Source organism: Neovison vison, chromosome 4 (assembly GCF_020171115.1).
Source record: "Neovison vison isolate M4711 chromosome 4, ASM_NN_V1, whole genome shotgun sequence".
Lineage (NCBI taxonomy): Eukaryota > Metazoa > Chordata > Mammalia > Carnivora > Mustelidae > Neogale > Neogale vison.
In genome coordinates this window covers 228448215-228474798 of record NC_058094.1, presented here as the reverse complement: position 1 = coordinate 228474798, position 26584 = coordinate 228448215, and the positions used below count along the sequence as shown (strand labels likewise).

Sequence of the window (26584 nt, the reverse complement as noted above, 5' to 3'; positions counted from 1 at the left end):
GAGGGGCACCAGCTGCGGGGGAACATCTTTGGGCTGGAACGTGGGGGCACGCGCTTTCATTCTGGGACTGGGCTTTCTGATCTCCGGCAGTCCGCTTCTCTGGACCTCAGTTTTCTTGTCTCTGGAACAGACCGTCTTTGTGATGTCTTGTTAGGTGGAATACTGATCAGAGTGCGAGTCTGCCTGAACCCGGTCATGAGTTATTGGGAGGATAGATGGGGAAGAGAATAGCAGAGCACTTGTAGTTCCATGGATTGGTGTTCTTTTTGATGACACTGGGTAAAAGGTTTATTGAAGACACGTGTTGACACCTGCTGCGGGCTGGGTACGGAAACTAGAGAGGTCACGAAGCTCTCATTGCTGCCTTCGAGGAGCTGCCTCCATGCCGGTGTCCCCCTTGCCTCATTTCTTGAGTCCGGCTCCAGAGCCTCTTCCTCCCTGCCTGTGGGAGACATCAGGCTACTGTCCGCGTCCTGCGCCACATGGCTTCTGTCGCCCTCTGGCCACGTGGGGCTGCGTGGACAGTCCCGGCAGGCAGGACGTGCTGGTGGAGGCACCTGGTAGCACGCTGTGATGTGAAAATTGCGGACTCGGGCAGGGCTGCTGGCCTTCCCCGGTGCTGTTCTGCAGCTCTGCCAGGCAGTTCCGTGAGTGCATTTTTACTTACTGAACTGACGTAGATGGAGGGAATCTTTTTATGTTAAATATTTATGGGTGACGTCAAATAAGCAGAAACATCCCTTAGTAAGCAGTTCATGGGGGATGTGCCGGACTTCAGCATCTCCAGCTCAAAAGTTCTAGGATTCCTAGGATCCTAGAGTTAAGGGAAATCCATTTCTGTTTTTATTCTTCTGGTTTCTTGGGAGTTGGTGTAGTGTTTATAAGCACGGGGGCGGCGGGGACTGGGGGAAGCCTGGGAAAGGGAGGGGTGATTTTGAATGAGAGGTTAGTTCTTCCTGCCCTGGATCCTGGGTCAGGGTCAGGATCTTCAGAAGCTGTCATTCCCCCGGAGTTCTTACTGGCCTATTCCAGAGCAGCTGGAAGGGACAGTAGGGAAGCCTGCAGACCGTTGGGCAGCACTGGATTTGCCTTTGTCGGTGTACCCCCAAGTCTTTGGAAGTAGGAAATCCTTGACGCGAGGGTAGGAGGTTGGAAGCGATCATGGATAGTGGGGCTGAGGGCACGATGTCAGGGGCCGCAGGGCGCAGTGTGGTCAGACGGGCTCCGCTCCCGCTCCGGCTTCTCCGCAGGACCGTGGAGGAGACGGGGGCGGAGTTTTCAGTCTGATCGGTTTTTCTTAATTCACTGATCTCAGTGGGTACACTCTTCTCCTGTAGGAAGAACAAAGTAATGCTCTAACCCATTTCGAATGGTAGACACTCCAGATTCTTCCGTCGTCGTGTGCGCTTTGAGTAGACCGCAGCGTGCGGACACCCAGGGCCCGGGGCGGCGTCTGGCACGCAGGAAGCTCTTCTGAGTGAATTTTAATCGCGAATGAATTTTAAAACTCAGAGCTGTAGAACCGGGAGGGATAAGGATGTTTTTAACTCTTATTTTCACAAGGGGAACACTGAAGCTCAGAGCTGCCCGGGCCCAAGTGCGTGAAGTTAGTGGTGGTGCTCAGACGGGAGCTCAGGTTCCTTTGTGGGCGCTTCTCCGCCATCCCGCGCAAGTTCCAGTGGCGGTGCCGCGTGCGTGCGTGCGTGTGTGTGCGTGCATGCGTGCGTGCGTGCGTGTGTGCGTGTGTGTGTTGGTGTGGTGGGGGGTGAGCTGGCTCTCAGGGCAGAGGTTCTCCCTGCGAGGGTGCTGTCCCCGCGTGATGGACGGTGTCGCCGGCGACGCCAGATCTGACGCCGCTTCCCTCCGCCGCCCTGCCCCTCCGGGTCCCCCAGCCGCTCCTTCTCCTCTGCCTGTCTTGCTCTTCGACAGCCCGAGTCTCTCTCCTCCACGGATGCGTGGGAGGGTGGGCGTGGGGCAGATCGGACGTCTGAGCCAGATGCAGTGTGCACTAACGTCATTTCATTGGAATCTTAATAACTATCAAACAGAGTAAATGGTTTTTCTCCAGAGTCCTGTCAGATTTTTTTTGGAATCACTGCCTGCCTTTCCCAGGTAAGTGTGGCTAAGCTGTCTCGTGTTATTCCCATGTAACAGTCCTGAGTTTGTGTAAGATTTGATTTCGGCCTGTTGGTGAGCCAGTTTTAAAGAAACTCTTTGCTAAACCTGCGTATTGGGTGTAACCTTATGACCCACTTACAGTTATTTAAATGTTTATGCTTGGTCTTTAAGATACGAAGTTTTAATGGGTAAAAATGGTCTTTCTAATCCAAAGAATTACAAAGATACAGAATTTGAATATGAAAAACTAGTAAAAATGAAATTATTTAAGTTGACAAGAAAAGCTCAGTCATAAAGGCAAACAACTTTTTTAGTAAAGGGCTCAATTTAGATCAATAAGAAAAATAAAACCTCAGTAGATAAGGCAGAGAAATGAACTCACAACTTTTTATAAAGAGGAATTACAAGTAACGAGTGTGGCAGAACATTTGACACACTGTATTACCCACGACGTGAACATCTTCCTAGCACCGAGGTGAGACTGTCCACTCTCCAGCTTGTGACCGGCGTCCGGGGCCACATTCCCGCAGACGGGCTCCCCTCCTTGCGGGCAAGTTCACGTCCGTGCGGCCGTTTTCCACAGATGTTTTTCAATCAGGAGCCCTAAAATACTCCTGTTATTTTCCCCTGCACGTCGCTGAGGTTTAGAATTTTGTCCTGAACTGGTAGCGATGAGGGCAGATGGATGGGGGAAGGTGTTCAGCAGAGCGCTACGTAGGCTGGGGTGAACCTGGGGGCAAAATGAGGTCATCCTGTGTTTGGAAATGGCTCAGAAACCTGTTTCGTGCACTTACACAGCAGCCTAACTACGGAGCCAGGTTTGAATTAGGATTTATGGAAATAGAGAAGGAGAAGGGAAAGGCTTTCAGTGGGGGGGAGAGGGGAAGGCCATTAACAGTATGTGTTTTATTTGGTAACCTAGTGAAATAGAGAAGTATCTTAGAAGAGGGACCAAAACGCCAGCACTGGGAATTTGAAAGCGGGAAAGTGAATATTCAGTATTTTTAAATTGTATTCTGTCTCCTGCACCGCCAGCTGGAAAACCCTCAAACTGTAAAAAGCCACCATAACCAGCCCAGCCGGTGCTGTTGGAGCTCACTGGGAAATTGCACGGGGCAGTGTGTTTGGCAACAGGGAGGGGGTGTGGGCAGTGCTGCCTTGCAGACCCGCTCCCACCGTGACCCTGGTGAGGAGCAGCATGGCCCCATCCCTGCGGCAGCCTTGAGGAAAGGACCTGTCAGAGGCGTTAGGTGAGCTAGGAGTCCTGTCCCTGCCATGCGGAGTCCTGAAGCCAGGTGACCCTCTCGTGCCAGTGGCCGCCCTGTCTCTGTTCCGCCTTGCCCTGGCCATGCAGTAGCCAGGTTCAGGGAGGGCTGCTTTGTTGTTATTTGTATCTCTTGTAGATTCCTGATGTTCTTTAAAGTTACAAATTTTACTGTTTTTGCTACGTTCGTTTAATAGGAATCCTTGAAATCTTGGCTTTTTTTCCTCTTTTAAGAACAGGAATTTTGTCGATATTTGTATTTTTCAGTGTTTTTCACATCTGTGCTATAAATGTATATGACCATAATGGTCTTTGAAGTTGGCCAAAATGAAAACCTTTTAAAGACCAGGGCTGCGGCTCTGTGTGAGTTTCATTGTTCCCTTATACTTCTCTGTATGTTCCAAACGTACAATAAATAACAGGAAAGTTTTCTAAATGAAGACATTATTATTATTCCTTAATGCATAAACAGTGTATTTTGGCTAAAATGTGAATTTTGCATTTAATTTTATTTTCACTTATTGGATTTGTGGGCTTGGGGATTTGGAGCCCGCTATCCAGTGGGTTCAAGTTGAATGAAAGGAGGAAGAAGCTGGGGCAGGGAGTCCCAAGGTCTTTTCAGGGACTGAGATCACAGGACATGGTATTTAGCAGACCTGAGTTGGGGAAATAAATAAGAAAAGTAAAAATATGTAAATGTAAGATGATTTAAGGGTTTTATTTATTTTTTTAAAATATTTTATTTATTTGGCAGAGATCACAAGTAGGCAGAGAGAGAGAGAGAGGAGGAAGCAGGCTCCCCGCTGAGCAGAGAGCCTGATGCAGGGCTCGATCCCAGGACCCTGGGATCTTGACCTGAGCCGAAGGCAGAGGCTTAACCTACTGAGCCACCCAGGGGCCCTGATTTCAGGGTTTTAAATTTGGTAATCAGACGTCATGAAATATTAATTGAGTTTACCATTAGAGAACACTTTCAGTCTTAGGGAAAAAAAAATTCTATTTAATAAAGGTTATAATAAATGTAGCAGATCTTATTTTAGACACTTAACATGAAGGTTATGGTACACACGACCTGTTGTGTGCTGTGCAGAATCCCGTGGCCCCGATGTCTGTGAGTTCACAAGCGCAGGCCTGAGTGTGGACGGCAGAGGAGGGGAAGCCTGTGGGGAAGGGAAATGTCAGACCTGAGGGGCTTGAAAGAGTGGGCGGAAATCGAGCAGGAATGGGGAAGGCAGGGGTGTTTGTGGCAGAGCCACATGGAAGGAGAGAGGAGGAGGGCGCCAGGGAGCAAAGGCACGTCCTTGCGGTGCAGGAGGGTCGATGGTGGGGAACACAGCAGCGGAAACCAGGTGTTGGAGTTTGAGCTCTCTAAAGTAGCCAGTAGGCTGTTGCTTTCCTTTTTTCTTACATATTTAATTTTGCATTACATGTATTTGCATTAGGACGTTCAGGAAACACAGGAAAGCAAACAGTTAAAATTCTTTCGGTCCGTAGGGGCAGCTGCTGTGGGAGCAGTGGCAGGACACGGGCAGGCGGTAGAGGGTGGGGTTTGGGCGGGAGGGAGGGGCGCGGTCTTGGACTTGAGGCAGAGGTTTGGATCCTGGATGGTGCTGTGCACACGAGGCCCAGACAGGAAGCAGCGGGCCTTGGTGACGTGGGCGTTCTCGGGACGGAGGAGGCGGCGGTGCCCGCAGTGCTCCTCTGCGCTTCTCAGGGAAGATGGTGACGTCGGCTTGGAACACATTGAGTTGGGGTGTTGACCTGCTACCCAAGTGGGGGGCCATGGACATGTGGCATGAAGGGCAGGGAATTAGCTTCTTGTAGAAGAAGGCAGAAAGGCACGTAACCAGGAAGAGAGCTTAGGTAGTGTGCAGTGAAGATTTGGGAAGAAAAGAGACTTGAGCGTAGGTAGAGGTGGTCTGGGGAGGAGGATATGGTCTTCAGAAACCAGGGATGAAATCAGCTGCAGCTGGTTGTTGTCACGGGAGGCGGGCAGCGCCCCGGGCGGAGGTGTGCAGCACCAGTTTGCGGCAGGTAGTTGTGCGTGGCCTTATTTGGTCCCCTCGGTCCTGCCTGTGGCCCGGGAGAGGAGGAGGGCAAGGATGCTGGACAGGGACACGGGACTGTTGATGGTTCTGGTGGCCGTCATGCGGCCTTAGGGGTCCCTGTGGATCTCGGGTTCTGGCCTGAGAAGACGCAGGTGTAGTCACCAGAGGAGTGGGGAGAGGGACTGGACAGCCTGTGGAAAAGGCGCCAGCTATGTGGTAGAGGGCACACAGGCGGAGGTGAGCGGGCGTCCTTTGGTCGTGTGGTCTGGAAAGTGGCCCGGCCTCTAGTTTTCTCTAGTTTTATGTAGAGTTTTATCTAGGTGCAGAACTCCTTGTGGGCAGTGGATGGGTCCGTGGTAGAGAGAAAAGTGAGTTTAGGAGGACCTTTGACAGTGTCTGTATCCTTTTAGCAAATTCATTAGGTAATAAAATTGGAATCCAGCATCTGAATGATCTTTGTGGATCACTTAGTACTCTGTTCATCACTAGAATGGTGACTTGGAATCCCCAGGGAGTCACGGGATCCCGTAATACAAAGCTGCGCTTTTGAGTTCATGAGGATTGATCGGATAAGGATGGACAAGATTTTACTTGATGGTTTTTCATCAACCAGACCCTGGTTAAGAAAAGTGCCCTGGGGACACCGATACTTTGTGGTTGCTAAAAAGTGTTAACGTCAGTTTTAAGAGCGAGTAACAGACGATGTGCCCGGTGTGCAGCTGAGGGACTTGGGTGCAGCAGACACCTGACGAGTACATCTTTGGTGACAGGAGTGATGCCCAGGGGTACAAGTCAATTCACAGGGGCTGTCTGCTCCTCAGTAAGTGTACATTCTAGAAGGGGAGACAGACGGCGAGTAAACCGCACGTCGTAGCACACACAAAGGTACAAGGGAGTGCGAGGTGTGGAAATCATGCCAAGAGGGAGCCGTGGTGGTGGTTGGCCTGCACCAGGCAGCAGAACACTGGAGCACTCGCTCGCGCGCACGTGCACACCAGGCAGGATCCCGCCTTTACGAAAGGACTGTTTGCTTGGTGGCTCTCGGTGACCTTCTGTCTTTTCCCCGTCAGGGTGTTGATACGAGCTGGAGCTCTTTGTTGGAGTCTTCCAGAGCTCTCCCAGGGAGAGGTAGGGAAGGGAGCTTGTGGCAGCAGAAGCTGAGAAGCACAGACACCATCTGCCTTCTCCTGACCCGGTATCGATGCAGGCGGGGGCCCCGTTGTAATGTGCTGGGTAGGTTTCCGGGGACAGGTCAAGAGTCTGATGGAGAGCCTGGCCAGGGTCATGATTTAAATCTTGAAGACTGAAAATAAAAGCCCTTTCTGTTCTGCACCTCAATCAAGTATTTCTTGACTGCCTACCCATGTGCCTTGTACTGTACTAGGTACTGTGAGAGATCTCGAAGAAGTTTAAGACATGATTCTTAGATCCCCGACTTTAATTGGGAGGATTGTAGTTTCTAATCACGGTGGGACAAGGACAGATTCAGGGAGGCTGCTGGACCCAACGAGTGTCCTACTTCTGTGAGACCTCCCAAGAAGGGCCGGTGTTTCCCGTTGCTGTAAGCGGGGGCGTGGGTGAGCTGACGGTGCTTTGCTCCAACCTCCGAGGAGAGCGGCTGGGGAGAGAGCCTGCAGTTCATGGAGCCTGAGCGGCCTGCAGATGCTTCTGCGGGGGAGGCTGGGGCAGTGGGAGCCGAGTGGGAGCCCAGGGTGGGGAGGGCATGGAGCCAGACCGTCCCGCACACGTGGCTGTGGTTGGAGATAGGGGTGTGGGTGGGGCCCAGGGGGTCGGCAGCCACTCGGTCAGGTCAGGTCGGCCTGACTTGGCATGGAAGCAGCTTCGGCCTTCAGGAATCGAGGTCACTTCCAGGCTCTGCTAGCCAAGATGATGAGATGTGTAGTTTATGAAGATTGCTTTCTTTTTTTAAAAAAAAAAAAAAGACACTTTTCCCCAGTTATAAAATTAATGCTCTTGAAAATTTGGAAAATACAGAAAAGTATAAAAACAAAAACAAAAATATCCCCATAATTCCATCACCACTAGATAACTGTTAACATCGTGGTGTGGAAAGAACATTCTTAGTTATTAATCGTGCTGATACAGACTCATTAAATGATCTGGCGTGGATGTTTGAAGTCATTTAACCCAGACTCGCATCGAGGAGGGACCTGGTTCGTGGAAGTTTTCCAAGTGGACAGGAGCTAGTTTTGGAGGCCGCGTATCTGTTCCGGGCCTCCCTCTCTCCCAGCCAGTGTTCTTTCCACGGCAACACCCTTGTCCCGGTTGAGACCCAGGCCTGTGACGCAGGCCGGCCAGAGCCACGGACTAGACTGCCTGTGGTCGCTCCTGCCCCCCCGGCACACCACAGGAGGCATACCGAGCTTCTATGTCTTTCATCTCATTTTTGATAAAGATGACACGACGATTCTTTGGAGTAGGCTTACTATCATGTAATTAAATCTCCCCCCTCCAGATGTGGCAGGAGATCAGTGTTTTTGTGAAAGCCGCTAGTAAAATGGGTTTTCTAGTCCAGTCTCTGAAATAGGACAGTGTCTAACTAAAAGAGATACAAAGTAGTGATTTTTCAAGGTGATTTTATGAAATCAGTGTGTTCTTAGTAGTAGTCACAGTAGTGTGGAATGCAGAGTAATTTCTAGAAATATTTGTAAAGTGGAGGAAAGTAGATGTAAAATGTTAGAGCTCTGGCAAGCTGAATAATGGCAGGTTCAAAAACATGCTGTTTATAAAGTTTTCACAATTAACTTGAGACAGCGTTCAGGATTCTTAACAACCATAACCCTCAATTTATAATCAATGATCCAGGAAAAAAATTCACTTCGTTAAATGATTACCTTAGAATTAATTAACACACCCTTTTGTTTCTTCTGTCTTCTAGAATCTAAAATTTTATTTTTTAGAAATTATTTTTGGTAGTAACTGCCCTTAAAGAAGGATAGAACAATGGGGAAATGCAGATAGGCCTGGGTTTAGACAGACCTGGATTTTAAAAGCCAGCTTTTCTGACGAGTCACTAATTTCTGTAAGTCTGTTTCCTGATCTGTACAGTGGATCTAATAAGTCTGACTTCCCACGGCGGTCCCCAGGGTTAGGAATGTTTATGAGCACTTGGCACAGTTCCTGGCACATAGTAGGCAGGCAATAAATGGTAGCTGCTTTGTTCCCGTGAAAGCCTCTACTTCCAACATGAATCACTTGCTCTGAAATCGACTTCATCAGTTACGCAAGTGTAACAGTTACTCCTAAGCTTGCCTCAGTTCCTTTGGGTTAAGTAATACTTATGTTTTTCCCTGATCTTACAGATACCTATATTTTTATCTTTGTATTTTGTTCATTTTGTATTTAGTACCTATCTACTAATGATTAAGGAGTTCTTTAATGATTTTGATACTGCCGTTTTATTTAAACATTTTAAAAACATTACGGTTGTTAAGATGGAATGATGTATTAGTTACTTCTGCTTTTTTTCCCTATGACTTCCGTTGAAAGAATCCATTCATTTTTTGACATGTGAATATAACTTTTTTTATTCATTTGGTGATGAGGCAAAAAAAGAGGTCTATAAAACTATCATGATAAGAATGAAAGTTTTTGTTAAAATAAGCAAGTAGCTAAAAGCTCATCTGTGTTTCCCACTAATACCCTTAAGTTCGATTTAAGTAGATCCGGCAGAATTGTTACGATGTTGCAGTGTATTTTAATGATAACCTTGCCCAGGCTGAAATGTGTGTCTCCCTCTGTCAGGTGTCGTCTGACGACAGGAGTGCCCTGTGGGCTCTGCTCACCTTCTACGGTGGGGGGTGCCAGCTGCAGCTCAACAAGAAATGCACACATCTGGTCGTTCCCGAGCCGAAGGGGGTAAGCACTTCGCGAATGTTGTCCGCTCCGTATCTCCTGCAGTCACATGTTTTGAGTTTCTTTTGAATTAATTGTTAGATCCCTTTACACAAGCTGGTTCTTAGTTTGTGTGCCTTGGACTCAGCCTCCTTCCACAGAGGATGGCGGAGGTTGATCGTTTCGATGCAGGGCCAGAGCTGACTTCTAGATGCAGAGAAATGCGGGTTTGTTTCATGGAGAAAAGGGGAAAGTTTTTTGAACCCCTTGAGTTTCCTTTCAGATCCAGTAAAACCAGTTTATTTTATTTGTGAAAATAGGCAGTTTTCGTCGTCTTCACTTGTCTTTAGAAAAGTCTGTGCTGAAGATAACTTTGTAAACTTGTATATTTGGTGAAGTTTTCAAGGCCATTTCCTTTAATCTAGAATATATAAAAGCACATTTATCCTGATAATTGTAGGGTGACCCGTCTCCGCACTGGTGGGGCCACCGACTTTTGGTTCCCCAGGTGGGGTCCCCAGGTCAGCAGCTGCAGCCTGTCCTATAGATTTGTTAGAAAGGGCGAGTGAGGAGCCCCGTCATCTGTGTCAGGCCCCGCCCCTCGGTGATCTCGGTGCACCCGAGAATCTGAGAGTTACCGCTCTCTGGAAGCCAAACCCTGGTTCCCCCCTGAACGGTTACTTGTACCTTTGAGCGTCACAGTGTATTTATAGTGAGACCTTTCCACGTGTTGGTATCCCCTCCGTGTTTCCTTACGGCCTTCGGTCTCCGTGCTGTCACTGTGCTTTCCGTGTGGTGTGCTGACTGTGTGGGAGGGGGGATGCGTGCGCGGTACGTGGCCGGGGCTGCCACTGCCCAGTGGGTGACTCGGGGCTTGGTGCACAGGGGTCCTGCCGAGCAGACACCTGTCCCTGGGGCTTTGATGCCGAGCAGAGCTGACTCACCAGCACGGGCCTTGTACCATCTGGTTCCTGACGACAGATTTTGGGCCAGCGGGCGTGGTTGTCGCATAGTAAGCCACACCGTCCAGGAAGACACATCCTCTGTGAAAATTTAAGATTTGAATCTTAAAATCTGTTTGAGTAAAAGATTACATTTTGCATAACAGTAAGAGAAATATAGTATGCTTTGGTTATGCTATTTTATTTTATAATTTATGGCTAAAAGTAAATCATTTGATTTTAGTTTGAAAGGAAACAGTCTTTTTTTTTTTTTTTTTAAGATTTATTTATTTGACAGAGAGAGAGAGGGAACACAAGCAGGGGCAGAGGGAGAGGGAGAAGCAGGCTTCCCACTGAGTGGGGAAGCCCCAGTGCGGGGCTCGATCCTAGGACTGTGGGATCATGACCTGAGCCGAAGGCAGATACTTAATGACTGAGCCACCCAGGAGCTCCGGAAACAAAGTCTTTATAGCTTTTGTAGGGATGAGCAATACTTCTGGAGAGCTAAATGATAATTGAAGAGACCGTATGGGAGGGGCTGGGTTTGTCACGCGGACCAGCTGATGGCACACGAAAATCAGTGGCATCTCTTTCAGTCCTTTTTTTTTTTAAATTTATTTATTTGACAGACAGAGATCACAAGTAGGCAGAGAGGCAGGCAGAAAGAGAGAGGAGGAAGCAGGCTCCCTGCCGAGCAGAGAGCCCGATGCGGGACTCGATCCCAGGACCCCAAGATCATGACCTGAGCCGAAGGCAGCGGCTTTACCCACTGAGCCACCCAGGCGCCCCAGTCCTTTTTTTTTTTTTTAAATGAACACCGCAAATGTTTAAATAGCATAGTGAAACTACCTTTCATACTCTGGAAGTTTTAAAAATGGTCAGTTAAGTGGAGAAGAATGGAGGGATTTAGTAACAAAATCCACAGGACAGGGTGTGCTTGTTCGATACTGGGAAGGGCTGGTTCACAGCTGCTGCAGGCTTCTGCGTGTAAGCACGCCTGACGTGGCGGTGCAGCACCGTCTGCCCCCGCCGGCCGTGGCCCTGACCCCGCCGGCCTCACTGCTGGTGTCCCAGTCCACAAATTAATGACTTGTGATTTTGGTGATTCAGGAATGAGAACGACTTAGCTAGTAAATTAGCCCCAGCCAGGGTGTTCACATTGCTTTGCTCCTGGGTCACCTTGGTTTAAGCAGTAACTGTCTTCTGGTGACAAAAAGCATTTGGTGAGAAGGGAGAGAAAACCTGAGTGAAATATAAACTTACATAGCGTTTGAGTTGAGAGCTGTGCACGCGTTTGTGCAAGAAGTGGGTCACGGCTGATGTGTGCCGGGCCCACACGCTGTGCAAACCAAGAACCCAAGGCTGCCGCCGTGGGTCCCGGCGCTGAGCCTGCTGTTTTCTCCCTAGGGTCCAGAGTGCTCAGCGCTGCACGTCATGGCAGGAGTCTCACGCTTGCTACGTGGTAACAGAAGGGAGAAAGTTTATTTCATATTATTTCAACACCTTTCTACCTTGGAAAATAATATATAAAGTTTATTTGATATATGTGTTATTTGGTCATCTTGTGCATCTGTATTATTTGTGTAGTTTTATAGCTACTTTGGTGTATATCCGGCCTCGATGTTTTCCTGAGACAGCACTGTGGCTCTTTTGGGACAGGTAGTCAAGAAGTGAAGTTGGTCTGCCGTGAAAACCTGTCATCCCTGTTTACTGTGGGAAGGTGGATTTAACAGTTCATACTTGAATATTTCAGAATGATTTTTAGAATAAAGAATAAACATCTTCTTAGTTTTGTTAATGTTCTTGTTAATTGCTGTCTGCACACGGTGCTGTGTCAGTTTCAGGGGCCGTCCCGAGGTCGGCGCTGGCGCATCACCCGGCGCGGGGAGCGGGGGGTGTGCCCGCAGGTACACGCACGCTTCTATCCCAGTGAAAGATGCTGTGCTCGTACAAGCCGTAGTTTTACCGAGTCAAGCGTTTCGCTGTCCCCACACGCTGCTGTATGTAAGTTTAAGGGAAGTTAAAGATACGCTTGTCTCTGAATAAGAGAATATGTCACTTCAGTTATGGTGTCTACACAGTGTCATTTCAAGGAGTTAGGCCTGAGGGGTGGGGGTGTTGGGGGGGGAATCGACACAGTCACACGGAGTTGGCGGCCTGGCCGTCTGGGAGGGGATGTGGTTCAGCTCACGAGGCCTTGGAGCCTGGGAGCCCGTTGTGCATAACCATTTAGGCTGCGCGTGTTGAGCTGTAACCGCAGCTTCTCGTGGCAGCGGAACACTGAGCAGTAGGAACACCCGGGACCACTAAGTGGCCCTGGCGGTGACAGCAGTGATCCGTGAGCCGGGGGTGCCGGCTGGCAGCTGCGCAGCACAGCGGCGAGCCTGGCTCCTGTGGACAGGCCGTGGGCGTGAGGCGGCGCGGCGGCGAGTGTGGAGGTCGGGGCGCTTGTCGGTTGGAGGCGCGTGCGCCGTGTCGCTGAGGAGCCGGGCCGGGCAGGCGTGCAGGAGGCGGGGGGCGCAGGGATCTGTCTCCCAGCTCTCTGCGCTCGGCTTTGTCTCAGGGTCACCAGAACGCCAGGGTGGGGGGCACGTGTGGTCGTGGGAGGTTGATCGTGAGATCTCAGTGCGGCCACGCCGTGAAGGCTCCGTGCGCATGTTGCTAACGAAGCCGTCACACTGAGGACCGCGGTGGCTGCTCATCACGGGGTCACGACCACGCGTCCTCAGTCTTTCTCTGCTTCACTGGTTACCCGTGTGTGCTCCCCTGTGACCAAGTGTGCCTGTGTTTTAGAAAGGGTTAAAGTGGCACATCCTCAGAAGCCACAGGCAGTGAAATCTGTACACGGGGGTGGTCTCCCCCTTCCTGGGAGGCAGGTCGGACTGAACGGTGCTGCCCTCGGCCGTGCCACACGGACGGCGGCCGTCTGTCTGTTCCACACCTCCAGGACGGCCCTGCTGCCTGTCCCCCTTGCCCCGACCCTAGACCACAAGTGCCACCTTTGGTCCCCTCGACAGGAAACGGGCTTCAGTGTGGGGCCCTAAGGACGGGCTTGCCCAGGAGCTGCCATCCTCCTGGCTGCCAGGCGGGATGTGGGGCTCTGTTGCCTGGGGGGGGCCGCAGCTACCATCTCCTTTATCTCAGAGCTCTGGTATCCTCTTCCCCGTGCCTCCTATTTCCCATTTCTCTCTTTTTCCTTTGGGATTTGCTCCGTTGTACACCCTCACCTGGAGGAGAGCCCCTGCCTGTGACGCACCTTTTCCGTGGGGTGGATGCTGTGCTCACTGACGCCCCTGCCAGGCCTCTCCGTGCAGTGCGGCTTTCCGCCGTAGGGCCTCTCTCTGGGCTTATTCCCGCCAGGCTCCTGCGTCATGTTCTTGGGGTATTTACTTTCTCTCCCAAGCTAAGTCGTAAACCCCGTTAGGTCAGAGGCGTGTTGTGTCCTTTGTGTCTCTGTGGACTGAGCTCAACAAACTAGACACCTCCCTGGGAAAGCCTCCCCATGAAAAGTCGGCCACCCTTCCATGACCATGTTGGATGTCCTGAAGGCGCTCTTCCTTCAAGGTGTCAAAGGCTAGACGAGGTGGCAATTACTTACTTCATTTAAGAGAATTTTCCGTGGGATTGCTAGCTGTACTTTTTCCTTAATTGTTACCATTTATAAAAGTTACTTGAAACGAAATCTGTTCCGATGACTATTGCCGGCCTGAGGTCAGCATGTGATCCTGGGTCCTGGTTGGTTCCAGCTCCTGCGTCGGAAAGGAGTTCACACTCGTCTGCGTGTGATGACCACTGTAGGGCTGGACGCTTCAGCCGCGCTCCTGTGCTGAGTCCTGTGTTCAGATGCACACTTGTGGGGTGTTTGGTCCGACTTACAGCTTCGCGTGTTTGTGCTTCGCTTGTAGGAGAAGTACGAGTGTGCGTTGAAGAGAGCAGGCATTAAGATCGTGACCCCTGACTGGGTCCTGGACTGCATATCGGAAAAAACCAAAAAGGACGAAGCATTTTATCATCCTCGACTCATTATTTATGAAGAAGAAGAGGAAGAGGAAGAGGAGGAGGAGGAGGTGGAAAATGAGGAGCAGGAGTCCCCAAATGAGGGTAGTTCGGAGGGAAAATCCAGCCCTGCCAGCTCTCAAGAAGGATCTCCTTCAGGGGACCAGCAGTTCTCACCCAAATCCAACACCGAAAAGTCTAAAGGGGAGTTGATGTTTGATGATTCTTCAGACTCCTCACCCGAGAAACAAGAGAGGAATTTAAACTGGACGCCCGCTGAGGTCCCACAGCTGGCTGCGGCGAAACGCAGACTGCCCTCGGGGAAGGAGCCTGGCCTCATTAACTTGTGCGCCAACGTGCCCCCCGTCCCGGGCAACATCTTACCTCCCGAGGTCCGGGGCAACCTCCTGGCCCCGGGACAGAATCTCCAAAGTTCGGACAGATCGGAAATGATCGCTACTTGGAGTCCGGCTGTGCGGACCCTGAGAAACATCACTAACAACGCCGACCTCCAGCAGATGAGCCGACCGTCAAATGTCGCTCACGTGAGTCCCTCCTTAACGCGGGGATCTGGGAGTCGGGTTTTATGGTCCGGTTCAGCATAGTACGATTATGTTGACCTACCAGCAGTATGTGCTCGAGAACGTGTTTTACAGTCGTCTGCGTGAGTGTGTGTGTGTGTGGAGTTCAGTGTCGCTTCGACTCCGGCAGGACACCAGTGCTGAGACCGCTGGCCCCCGAAGCAGGCTCTCGCTCCGCCCGAACCCCGGGTCAGCGGCAGCAGAGAGGCCCGGTGATGACCCCGTGCTCCTCGTTCGCCGACAGTAGACAGATAACATAACCAGAATTACTTACTCATTCCAGAAGCCTTAATCTTAAATGATAGTTTCGTGATTGGAGCTTGTTGATGCAGCATGGGTGTTAAAAGTTTTAGTAGGTGTCTTTCAGTTTAAATCTGAAAGAACGTAACTAAGAGGGCGCATGGGCCATGTACGTTTCTGCGGGCAAATCAGAAAGACGAATGTCCCAGCCTCGTTTCAGATGGAGAAGGATGCCAACAGGAGGGCTTCTGTGGGTCTTGGGTGTTTTGAAGATGGTAATAAGGGGTCACAGGAGAGCCGTTGGGGGCAGAAGGCTGTTTGGGTGAGGTGATCAGGAGCAGCCTCCTAGAGGGGGGGTGGAAACGACGGCGAGGCTGAGGGAGGGGCTGGGGCCGAGAGTTCCAGACGATGGAGCCGCAGCTGTGAAGACCGGGCGGCGGGAGTGAATTTGCCCTGTCGTGAGGAAAGCAAGAAAGTGAGGCTTGACGGGGAGTGGGGAGGGCTGGAGGCACTTGCGGGGGCCTGGCCCCCGGCGCCTGGACTGTTGTGCCGACGGAGCGAGGCCGCCTTCGGAGCAGGTTGCTGGGCTCCAGGAAGGGTGACCAGACATGTAGGTGACACTGTCACTTTGGGGTATGACTGTGGGGTGGTTTAAAAAGTCTTGCATTGGAGATGGCACGTTCAAAATACTCTTTTCTTCCCCTCCCTCCCTTGACTCAGCAGTGAGTGACCGATACGGTAGGTGGCCCCTGAGATGCTGGAAGGTGGTGACATCCAGAATACGGTCCGGAGAAAAGAAAACACGTTCTTTGGGTGTCAGAAGGAAGGAAATTAAGATGGCGTGAGGCAGCGTGTGTAGGGGAAGAGGGAGGTAATGGGGTTTGAGGACAGTGGAAAATCTGGAATAGTTGATACAGAGCTTCTGGGAAGACAATTATGTTGGACCTGGTTAGGACCCGGTTTTAGGTTGGCAGTCTAGCTTGGGAAATTAGGAAGAGTGAGGAAGATGGTGACCGGGTCAGGAGGGGGTGGGGGGCAGGGGCCGCGGCGAGCGGGAGGAAGAGCCGAGGCCGGCAGAGCCTGGCGTAGTTGACGGAGGCGCACTGGCCGGGGCCGACAGACGGGGCGGAGCAGGGCTGCCCACCAGTAGCTGACGGCACCTTTTGTGTGACACCTTCGCTTTGGTCCAAAGAGTTTTTTGAATTTTTTTGCTAAAATCATGAGATTCTTCATTAAAAACGGGATCTCTGGCATTTCTCAAGAAGTGGGTGAGCCCGTGTCCTGCAGTCTACACGGTGACAGTGCTTGGAGGCCGAGCGGCCGTTTCCGTGTTGCAGAGAGGCGCCTTCGGCGGGCTCGCTCCCCACGCCCGCACCTCCCAGCCCCGCCGCACGCTCTCGGACTCCCGAGGCCCGGGAGGTGAGGAGTGCGTGAGGACAGTCCGACGCCGACAGGGAGCTGGGGGCTGAGGAGAAGGTCCCTGAGGTGGGGTGGTCCGAGCACGGCAAGGCGAGGCTTGTCCAGGTGATGCCCGCGCTCCCGTAGGGTCCCCTGAGTGGAGGGGAGAAGACGGATCACAGAATGCGGTCGTTTACCGTTCAGACGGTCCTTTATTCCTTCTTACCAGTCCAGTGGCACCTCTGACTGGGGGTGGCTGGCAAAGACATGAGGTCTGGGCCCAGCCCTGGGGGGCTGTCAGGAGCAGGGGTGATGGTCAGAAAGCCCTGGAAAGCCAGGGGCTTGGGCGGGCGGGGGAAAGCCGCAGGGGGACAGCGTGAGGCAGTCAGAAACCAGGGAGCTGTGGTGTCCCAGGGGTGGGAGAGGCTGGGCGTGCAGGCAGATGACAAGGTGCCATGCGAGGAATCAGGGGGCTGGCATGCTCAGCCCGCAGCCGGCGGGCGGCCCTGGGAGCCCAGGGCCCGGGGAGCGCTCGCCCAGCCCTCCCGGAGTGGAGGGGTCCGGACGGGCTCAGCCATTCCAGCAGGACAGACGTGCTCCCCGCTCTTGGCTTGCCGGCACCGCAGGGAGTGCTGGCCGTCGCTGTGGCCTTTGCCGCTGGATTCGCTGGTGTCAGCTTGAGTCCCTCGCTCCCTGAATGGGTATTTGGATACGGAACAATCTGAGAAGTGGAGATGAGGGACCACACCCGGGAGTTGGGGGGCGGCCTGCACGAGAGGCGTCAGAGGCGGGCTGTGCCTCGCTGTGCTGCGAGGTGGGAAGCCGGAGGGCCTGGGCCGGCTCTGGGGACAGCAGCTGCCACGAGGAGGTGTTCCGAGTTCTCCGGCAATGTTAGATCATTTTTACTGCCAGATGTGAGAAAATGAATTTTTGAAATGTTACAAATAGAAGACGGATTTAGTTTAAAATCAGATGGGGAGTTGGGAGGATGTAGCGGACCGTCACGGTCTAGGCTGCAGGTTCACAGCGCTTAGGAGCCGTGTGGTTGGTGCTGCAGTTCTGCACGCGTCGGGGCACTCAGTATGCAAGTGATTTCAAGATGACGATAGTGTCCTGTGACCGAAAAATTCCAACTTGACGTTCGCTAACACTTGTTTGCAGTGTGGCGAAGTATGGGATCACGCAGCTAAGAAGGTTACTTCCTTCTTTGATTCCTCGGGGTTAACGTGTGTTGAGCCAGAGGCAGATCAGAAGGGTGAGAAGCCGTCTGACGGGCACTGGTGATGTCCTGAGGGTCCCCTCACTGGCTGGCGTGCCAGGTGCCCAGCTTTCCAGGCCAGGCCATCTCGCTCTGGCCGGTGCTCTTGCTCCGACGTTCGTGGGCTCTCAGCTGCCCTGTGCTCACAGCCTGGCTTCCCCCAGCTTCTCAGCTCGTGGTCCCCACAGGGAAGGTGCCCCGGCCCTCCTGGCCTCCTGCAGAGTCCTGCTGGCCACTGTGAGACCGGCTGAGAGCACAGCCTCCGGCTCCTGGCTGTGGAGTGTACGTGGAGGGTCCCTGGGGCCCTCCCGAGCTCCCTTTGATCTGGGGGTGGGGATGCAGGGGCAGGCAGCGGGAGGCAGATGACCGCTTGGACCCCGCTCGCTGGGGGCAGACGGTCCTTTATTCCTTCTTACCAGTCCAGTTTACCTGCTGGTTCCCTCTGAGAGTAAAAAAATACAGGTACAGACTTCAGAAACTCCACTGGCATCCAAGGCTGTGAAGTGATAAACTCCCTCCTGCCCCTAACTCCATCTCCCTCCGGAAGCAGCCGCTGTTCCCGACCCTGCTCTGTGCTTCCGGCTTGTGGTCCCCCCGTGAGGACACGCAGCTGTTCGCCCCCGGCCCCTGGTGGTGGAGGCGTGCGCGTGCCCGGGCCGGGGCCCGTCTCCCGCCACTGCACAGGATGTTCTTTACTACTTTGAAGGACTGACATGAGATTATCACCGTTATTTATGATTCATTAAACTGTTTTCTGTGTGTAGAGCTCCAGTGAGGACCCTTTGCATATGCAGAGGACTTGGGGAGCTCAGGCTCTCCCTGTGCCGCAGTCGCACGGGCCGCCGCTGCTGCTCAGCGTGAGGCCTGGTGATCGCGTTCCCCTCGGGGATCGTAGGACCTTCGTGTTTCGGAGCCCGTTTAAGTAAAGGATGTGTTTTAAGGTCCTTCTTGAGATCTCTTTGTAGCTGTGGCTTACAGTAAAGTTAAATTTCTAGAGTTTTATTTAAATGTCAAGTGCTCTTTTAGTAGGGTCACGTCATGTTTGTTTTTAGTAAAATCTCCTTGGTTGTTGCAGTTCTCTTGACCATCCGGGGATGGGGTCTAATTCTCGCTGTTGGAGCATATTGCAGAAGGAGCTTCATCGTGTCACGTTCTGTCACTTGGCGCTGTGCAGAACCTGCACATCCGGTTCTCTGGCATCTCCTGACTCCCTGTTCCATCCGCCCCAACCCCTGAGCTGGCACAGAGCGCTGTGCTGACTCCTGTCACTGTGCGGCAGAAGGAACCAGAACAGAAACAGTCTGGCTAGTCGGGTTTTTCTGTGGATCAGAACACTTCAGTTCCATGTAAAGAGCCCCAAGTCCTCTTTGAGGAAGGCTAATGGACCAGCTCTACCGAGGATTTCTCATCTGCGAGAACACTTGTCATTTGAACAAACCTCTGTTGGTGTCTTTTCTGTTCCCTGTTGACGGAGTGTGCCAGCGCACGGGCAGGGTGACCACAGATGAGGAGGGCCGGTGGCTCTGGGGGGTTATCTGTTGCCTGGGTCGGTGGCTTCACTCGGGGGATGGTCTTCATGTTGACATTCACTCGCTGCTTTTGTTGTAGGAAGGGAGCTGGGTTCAGACTAAGAGGCTGCTGGGTCCGCTGACGTTCCCTGGAGTATCCCTGGGTTAGCAGAAGTCCGTGGAGCATTGTGGAGGGAGAAGGGGTCCCGGTGGGGTGCTGTGCGCGGCTGCATGTCACACGGTGGCACCCACACTCGTGCTCAAGCCCCCGGGAGCAAGTGGTGCCTTTGTTTTGTTCATTTTTGCAGCCCTATCCCTGTGCTCCGTAAAGCACATCAGCCGTACGAGGTCATAGGTGTGTCCGCTCCGAGTGGCGAGCTTATTTAGGAGTCTTCCTTATTTTCAAGTGTTGGTCTCAGAATGGGGTTCCCTGACTTTGTGGGTGTTGGCGATGCTTTCATGAGTGGAGAAGAGACCTGCCGTACTGTTCTCGAAGCGTGCCGTTGCCGGGGCTCCCTGTTCCGGTCAGCGGTCAGGCCGTGTGCGAGACGCGCATACTCTGTCGCCAGAGGGATCGTTAGGACGTTCCAGTGACCAAGGCTAATGACTTTGCCTCGTGTTTGTTTCCTAGATCTTACAGTCCCTTTCTGCACCTACAAAAACCTTAGAGCAGCAGGTGAATCACAGCCAGCAGGGCCACGCCAACGCCAGCGCGGTGCTCTTCGGCCCGGTGAAGGTGGCTTCTGAGCCGCACCTGCCGCAGCCCCCGCAGCCGCCACCCCCGCCCCCGCCGCACCCGGTGCTGCACCTTCCCGCCCAGCAGCTCCTGCAGCTCCAGCCGCAGCCGCAGATCGCCCAGCAGCCGTACCCGCAGCCGCCGCCGCACCCCTTCCCCCCCCAGCCGCTGCCCTTCCCCCAGCAGCAGCTGCACCGGCCCCAGCAGCCCCTGCAGCCCCTGCAGCCGCAGCCGCAGCACGTCCTGCAGCAGCAGCTGCACCAGCTCCAGCAGCAGCAGCTCCAGCAGCAGCAGCTGCACCAGCTCCAGCAGCAGCTCCAGCTCCAGCGCCTGCAGCAGCAGCCGGCCCCGCCCGCGCAGCCCCCGGTGCAGCCCCCGCACCCGCCCCCGCACCCGCCCCTGCAGCAGCACCAGCCCCAGCCGCAGCCGCCCCCGCCGTCCCAGCAGCCCCCGCACCAGCTCTTTGGACACGACCCAGCCGTGGAAAGTGAGTCCCGTGGGGTGCGTCTGTCTTTCTCCCAGAAGCCGTGCGAACGTCTGCGCGGAGAGCGGGGGCGGGGAGGGGCAGGGTGCGGAGTCCTCCCCGAGCCTCGCACCCGGCGAAGAGCAGGTGCACGGCCTCTGCCCAGGGCGATGGTGTAGCCCTCCCCGTGGATGGCGTCCCGCAGGACGACCGTCGCCCCGAGGGTGCCCAGGGCTTCGCTCCGTTGGTCCTGCTGTCAGACCACGAGTGCACGCAGCCCCGCTGGCACACGCCCACTGCACCCCCAGGCTAGTGCTCCGGCTGCTGCCGCACGTCCTGGCCGGGAGCGGCTCGCTTCACACCTCCAGACGGGACGCGGCGAAGTGAGCGTGTGTGCGCACGCAGACTCCTGTGTTCACGGGGTTTCGCGTCTCCTGTGTCTTTCTGTGCCAGTTCCGGAAGAAGGCTTCTTACTGGGATGCGTGTTTGCGATTGCGGACTACCCGGAGCAGATGTCTGACAAGCAGCTGCTGGCCACCTGGAAGCGGGTGAGTCGTGCTCGCAGAGGAAGAGCCTGTCCCCAGCGCTCTGCTCTGAGTGGCGACCCGCCCCCGGGCCCCGACACACACAGCGCCATCGCGCACGCATGGCGGCGTCTGCACTCACGGTCCCCGCGACCTCGGGCAGGCGCTCCTGGGCTGCAGGGTGGTTCAGCTGTGAGGGGAGAGTGACGCGTGCTCACCCTTCCCGGCATTTCAGCCCCTACATTCTGCGGGCGGGCGTTATTTGTGTGTCGCTGTGCATGTGACAGTAAGAGGAGGGTTTCGGTGCCCCAGAGCAGGGACCGTGCACTTCTGTGTGCCTCAGTCCTGTCTCCAGAGGCAGTGCTGGGGCACCTGAGCCTCCAGCGGGGAAGGGATGGCACAGTCTCTCCTCGTGGAGCTGTAGTGCCTGTAGTCGGCGTTCTGTCTGGTGGCCTTTGAAGAAGAGAAGGCGGTACTTTTCCCTTCAGGGCCGCAAATCCCCAACTGAGTCAGATTTAAAAGAGAAATCCGAGTGTGAGTCTGCTTCAGGTTCGCCCGGGACGCGCGTCCCTCGGAACGTTCCTGTTGTGTAAACCCTGCTCTGCCCAGCTTGCTCGGATGTGGGGGATATTGCGGGGCACAGAAGATTGTGTGTCAGTTGGCGAACTAGCTGTCCGTACGGGACTGACGAGGCAGGACAGTGGGTGCAGGCGAGCCGTGAGACAGAACATCACCCTTTGGGTGGCGGGTCTGTGCCTTGGGAGGGTCTGCGGGAACAGGTGATTCTTGAAGTCCGTCCTAAAGGACAAGCGGGAGTGGGCGTTGGAGGGTCTCCCAGATGGAGCAGTGCAGGTAGACAGGTGGCGCAGGGGCGGCTGGGGCAGTGGAAAGGCACGTACTCTGGGCTGGGGCATCCCTTCTGACGCCTCCGTTACGTGCCATGTTGTGGACGCCGGAGTCTTCTCCTTAGAGCTATGAGAGGACAGGGAGACAGGAGAGATGCACATTTTAAATCATGAAAGCTGGGTGAAGGGAGTACCGGGAAGTGATGCCAGGACCCTGTACTGGGGCAGGGGTCGGAGGAGGGGGCGGTGCCCGTTGGAGAGTTACAGCTGCAGAAAACTCTTCAGAATACAATCACGGAAGTGGTAGGAGGCCGTGCCTAGAGACTGTCCTAAAAAGCAGTAGAATAACTCAAAGAAAGGTAGAGAAAAATTTGCTTTTGTTTTGTTGGATTAAAGGATTAGCCCAGGAGGGCCAGCCTTAAACAACAGGAGTGTGAGAGCAGGGGAGGCAAGGGCAGGGCTCAGCGCGGTGGGGTGGGGGGGACACGCCAGGTCAGGTGCCGCTCAGAGTTCTGAGGCAGGTGACCCCGGCTGAGAGTGGCAAGGACGGTGTCCTCACCTTCCACAGTCAGTGGGGTGAGGGCAGGGGCCATGTCCTGCAGATGGGAAGGTGAGTGGCCGGAGGATCCCGCCTCTGCTGGGGCACGCAGAGGGGTCTCAGGGGTGGCACTGGGTAGAGCGGGGTTGCCAGGCCGCTTGGTGGGCTTATCGGCAAGGCGTGTGTTGTGCCATGTGCTGCTGTGGGACGGGCCACCCATGGCGCCGTGAGTGGGGGCGGTGCTCGTTTCCTCGGGTGGGACACCAGGCAGCGGTGCTGCAGGGTGGGGGGCAGGGTTCGGGCTCCCTGTGGGTGGTGGGGTTGGTGGGCGGGAGCCTCTTGGCTTGCCCCCAGGGCGTGTGAGCTGCAGCCCAGCAGGGAGGAAGCCCTGCCCATGGTCCTCCCTATCCCCTGGGGCTGGCCTGTACCCTCGGAGGGGATCAGGCTCTCATCCAAGGGGAAGCACATTGGGGACGTGCGGGCCTCGTTCTGGCTGCCGTGGTGTTCTCTGAAGGGCTTGGGAGCCAGAGGGAAAGTGTGCAGGACGGGAAGAGGGAGGCGGGAGGGCAGTTCTGGACCGGCCTGGGGAGGGCACGGGCAGTAGTGGACACGGACCGGAGGCGGACTCCAGCGCGAACGGTGATGTGGCCAGATGGGGGGAGGGGTGGCCAGGACTCTGTCCTGTCCTTGGAGGTGGGGGTACACAGCAGGTGCACCAGAGGCGGTGGCAGGGGAGGTGGCTGTTTCCGGCAGGCCTCGCCAGTGTGCGCAAAGGGCTAGAATAGCGAAGCTTAACAAGGAGGTGAAGCAGAATTGTTTTGCGGGGCACGTCTTTTTCAGCGGACAGCGACAGTCTCTCGGTGCAGTTGTTTGGACTCTGAGCCCCGGCCCGCCGTCTAACGCCGTCTAATGCCGTCTAATGCCTGTGTGGCACAGAGCAGCCCCACGCCCCCACTCAGGGTCTGAGTTAACAGATTTTGGTATTCACTGCTTTCTCACTGCTTTTTTTTTCCCTTTAAAGAAATGAGTAATGGCTTTTAATCACGGGCTGTTTGGTCATGTCTGAAGCAGGTTTTCATTGTCACACCTGGGGGGTTCCTGGGGCGGTCCTGTCGGCCTCCAGGGCTGTGGTCCGCGTCCCGCACGGGCTCGCCCTCTGCCCCGCAGCATCAGCGGCTCTGGCACGTGGTGGTGCCAGGTGGGGAGGGCCCTGCTTCAGGAAGAGGGCGCTCCATTTCTCGCTCATCTCCGTCTGGGGATTCAGATTCAGAGAGTGCTGACGCTCGTTTTCACGTCGTGGTGCTGGACGGAAGCACCCATAAACACGGCCGATACCCAGCGCACCCCCTTCGGCGAAGTAGGCTGTGAAAACCTGTCGTGGACTGTTCTGAGAGCAGTCTAACCTGAAAGTCCGTTCTCCTCTGTTTTCCTGAGTGCTTGAAGTCGATTGCAACTTCGGGTCTTGTGTGTGTCTAGATAATCCAGACGCATGGTGGCGCCGTGGACCCCACGTTCTCCAGCCGGTGCACACACCTGCTGTGCGAGAGTCAGGTCAGCGGGACGTACGCGCAGGTGAGTGGCCCCGGCTCTGATTGCAGTGAGGTCTGTCCCTTTTCAAGGACCATCCGAGGGTTCTAGAGACTAGTGTCTTTGGAAAGGACTTTCGTCTACTTCTGAAAGAGAATATGTTTTTAGTAATTTTCGTCAATCTGTGCCGGGATAAATATGTTCGTGGACTGCTGGCCTCTATGTCTTTGAGCGCGGAGAGAGTGAAGGTGAGCCCAGGTGGTGTCAGGGACAGGACACTGACCTTTTACTCGGGCCAGAGCAGCACTGACCGACCGGGCACGGAAGCAGGCTTTCCCGCTGTTGTGGGGCTGTGTACGTCCGCAGGCTGGAGGAGGGGCTCCAAGGCCCCGTGGGGCACAGGCTTTGTCCTGGTGTCACCTCGACTGTCCTCCAGTCTCTTCTTCTCTAACGGTGGTGTTGTTGGTAGACAGACCGCGGTCGTTAGGTATGTCATGAATGCCCAGAAGCTCCTCTTAAACACTCTGCACCTGAAAACGTAGAAGTGCTTGTAAGGGTTCGTTTCTCTACTCTGTGGTTAATTTTAGTGGGCGGTTATATTTTCTCAGAAGAAACTTGTTCTCTTTGGGGTCCTTGGTGTTCTTAAGGGAAATTATCATGTTGATGATCACAAACCTTACTCATGATCAAAGTTATTTTTAAGGTTGTTATAAAATGTGTTGCTTTTGTACCCCGTTGCAGGCTGCTTGTATGTAGGTGGTCCCATTGTTAGTTGCGTGAGAATCCGCCTGCCTCTGTCATTTGTCCTTTTGGTAAAGCCAGCGCTCGGTGCCCTGCGGTCCCCACAGGCCTTCCCACGCAGGTGCTGCTGCAGTTACACAGCCGGGCCGCTTTGTGCCTCTCCCGCAGCCGCACATACGCCAGCCCGGCAAACCTGTGATCTTGTTTGGCAGGCGATCAGGGAGAGGAAGAGGTGTGTCACGGCGCACTGGCTGAACATGGTCCTAAAGAAGAAGAAGCTGGTGCCGCCTCACCGCGCCCTCCACTTCCCGGTGGCCTTCCCCCCGGGCGGAAAGCCCTGCTCTCAGCACGTAAGGGACATCCCTTGGCGTCGTGATCCTGCCCCACCTGCCCGTCTCCCACGTGGGCCTCTGAGTCCCTGTCCTGGCACTCATTAAAGCCATCAGAGTCCCCTGCATGGAGCAGAATTTCACTGGGTCTCTCCAGCTTCTGCCGCTACTTAAAACCCTCAAGTAAACCAGGCCTCGTCTGCCGGGAGCGGCCCTGCTGGCAGGACTTACCCGGACTTGTGGGGTCTCTCACTCACGTAACCTCCAGGCTGGGGTTTAGTGAGAACGAGGAACTGGCCAGTTCACGTTTATGTGCTTAGTGAGAGAACTTTGTTCAAATGATCCGGACGGCATCCTGTTCACGCAAGCAAGGTTTCCCCGTGTTTGCTGTCGTGTTCGCTGCCCTCTTCCCCCCCCCACCTCCCCAGTGGCGCCGCATGTCACCGGTGGACCGTGGACAAGAGGCTGGTTTGGACATTCACAGGAGGGGCGTTCCTGCCTGTGTGCAGGGACGCGGGTGACGCGTGGAAACACACGTGGGTAAAAGAGCAGGTGTTCACGGGTCAAACTGTCCCTGTGTCTTGGCCTTATTTGCTCTCTTTGTGCTTAGATTATTTCTGTGACTGGATTTGTCGACAGTGACAGAGATGACCTGAAGCTGATGGCTTACCTGGCGGGCGCCAAGTACACGGGCTACCTGTGCCGCGGCAACACGGTGCTCATCTGCAAGGAGTAAGTGTGGCCCCGGGGGCTTGGGGCTCCTGCAGGGGACCCCGGTGCAGGGCGGGGCTCCCGGTCCTCCTCGTTCCCTGGTGGGAGTTTGAGAACCCAAGTCGGTTGGAAGAACGGCAGTGATCTGTTTGATAGCAGCAGCAGTACCTATAAAAGGGAATGAAATTAGAGGAATCAACAAGATTAGGATTAAGTTAGGTGCTGGGAATAAGGTGAACTTAGTAAACTAGCAGAAAACCCGGTGACCCAGCGTGAGCTGGGACGCGTCCTGGAATCACCCTCCGGGGGTTACTGGTGACTCTGCTGAGATGCCCCCGATGTTTCTATGGTACTGTGTTGAAAATAAACGTTTTTTTGAACAGTAGGCAAGTCTAACACTTAAAAAAATGTGCTTTCCTCAAAAAAAAAAAAAAAAAAGGCCTACCGGTTTGAAGTATGAAAAAGCCAAGGAGTGGAGGATACCGTGTGTGAATGCGCAGTGGCTCGGCGACATCCTCCTGGGGAACTTCGAGGCGCTGAGGCAGGTCCACTACGGCCGCTACACGGCATTCAATCTGCAGGAGCCCTTCGCCCCGACTCCGCACTTGGTTTTCAATCTTCTGGGTAAGTGGGGTTTCACCGGCGCGTCAAGGGTTACAGGGCTCCCGCCGCCTTGCATTTACCGGAGGCATAACCGTGCCCTTAGCCTTCCCGTCGTGTTCCTTCCCTGTCATTCCTGGTCTCCTTCCCACACTCCCTTTGGCCACCCCGCAGGGAGGCCTCACTCGTTCCGTGTTCTCAGTCGCCGTCCTGGTGGCCGCTCACAGACGGAGGAGCTCCCAGGGCACTGCCGTCTCGTCTGCAGCCAGTGACTGCGTCTCTGAAGCGCCCCCTCCCCGTGACCCACGCCCAGCCGTCTCTGCCTCAGTGGTAGACGAGCACCTGGCTCCTGCCTCTTGCCCT

The 26584-nt window shown here is 54.3% G+C and overlaps 1 protein-coding gene across 2 annotated transcripts in view; it reads left to right on the top strand.

Moving 5' to 3' along the window:
• Positions 1-26584, top strand: part of PAXIP1 (PAX interacting protein 1) — a 48276-nt gene that overhangs the window by 8136 nt on the left and 13556 nt on the right. Inside the window, exons 4-12 of one of the 2 annotated variants that reach the window (XM_044246906.1) lie at positions 2049-2112; positions 9196-9309; positions 14132-14767; positions 19839-20430; positions 20860-20954; positions 23790-23885; positions 24794-24931; positions 25521-25642; positions 26061-26245. In XM_044246906.1, coding sequence (XP_044102841.1) covers positions 2049-2112; positions 9196-9309; positions 14132-14767; positions 19839-20430; positions 20860-20954; positions 23790-23885; positions 24794-24931; positions 25521-25642; positions 26061-26245 — 2042 coding nt within the window. Of the gene's footprint in view, positions 1-2048; positions 2113-6500; positions 6664-9195; positions 9310-14131; positions 14768-19838; positions 20431-20859; positions 20955-23789; positions 23886-24793; positions 24932-25520; positions 25643-26060; positions 26246-26584 lie in introns of those variants that run through there. The other variant, XM_044246907.1, reaches the window with a different exon arrangement.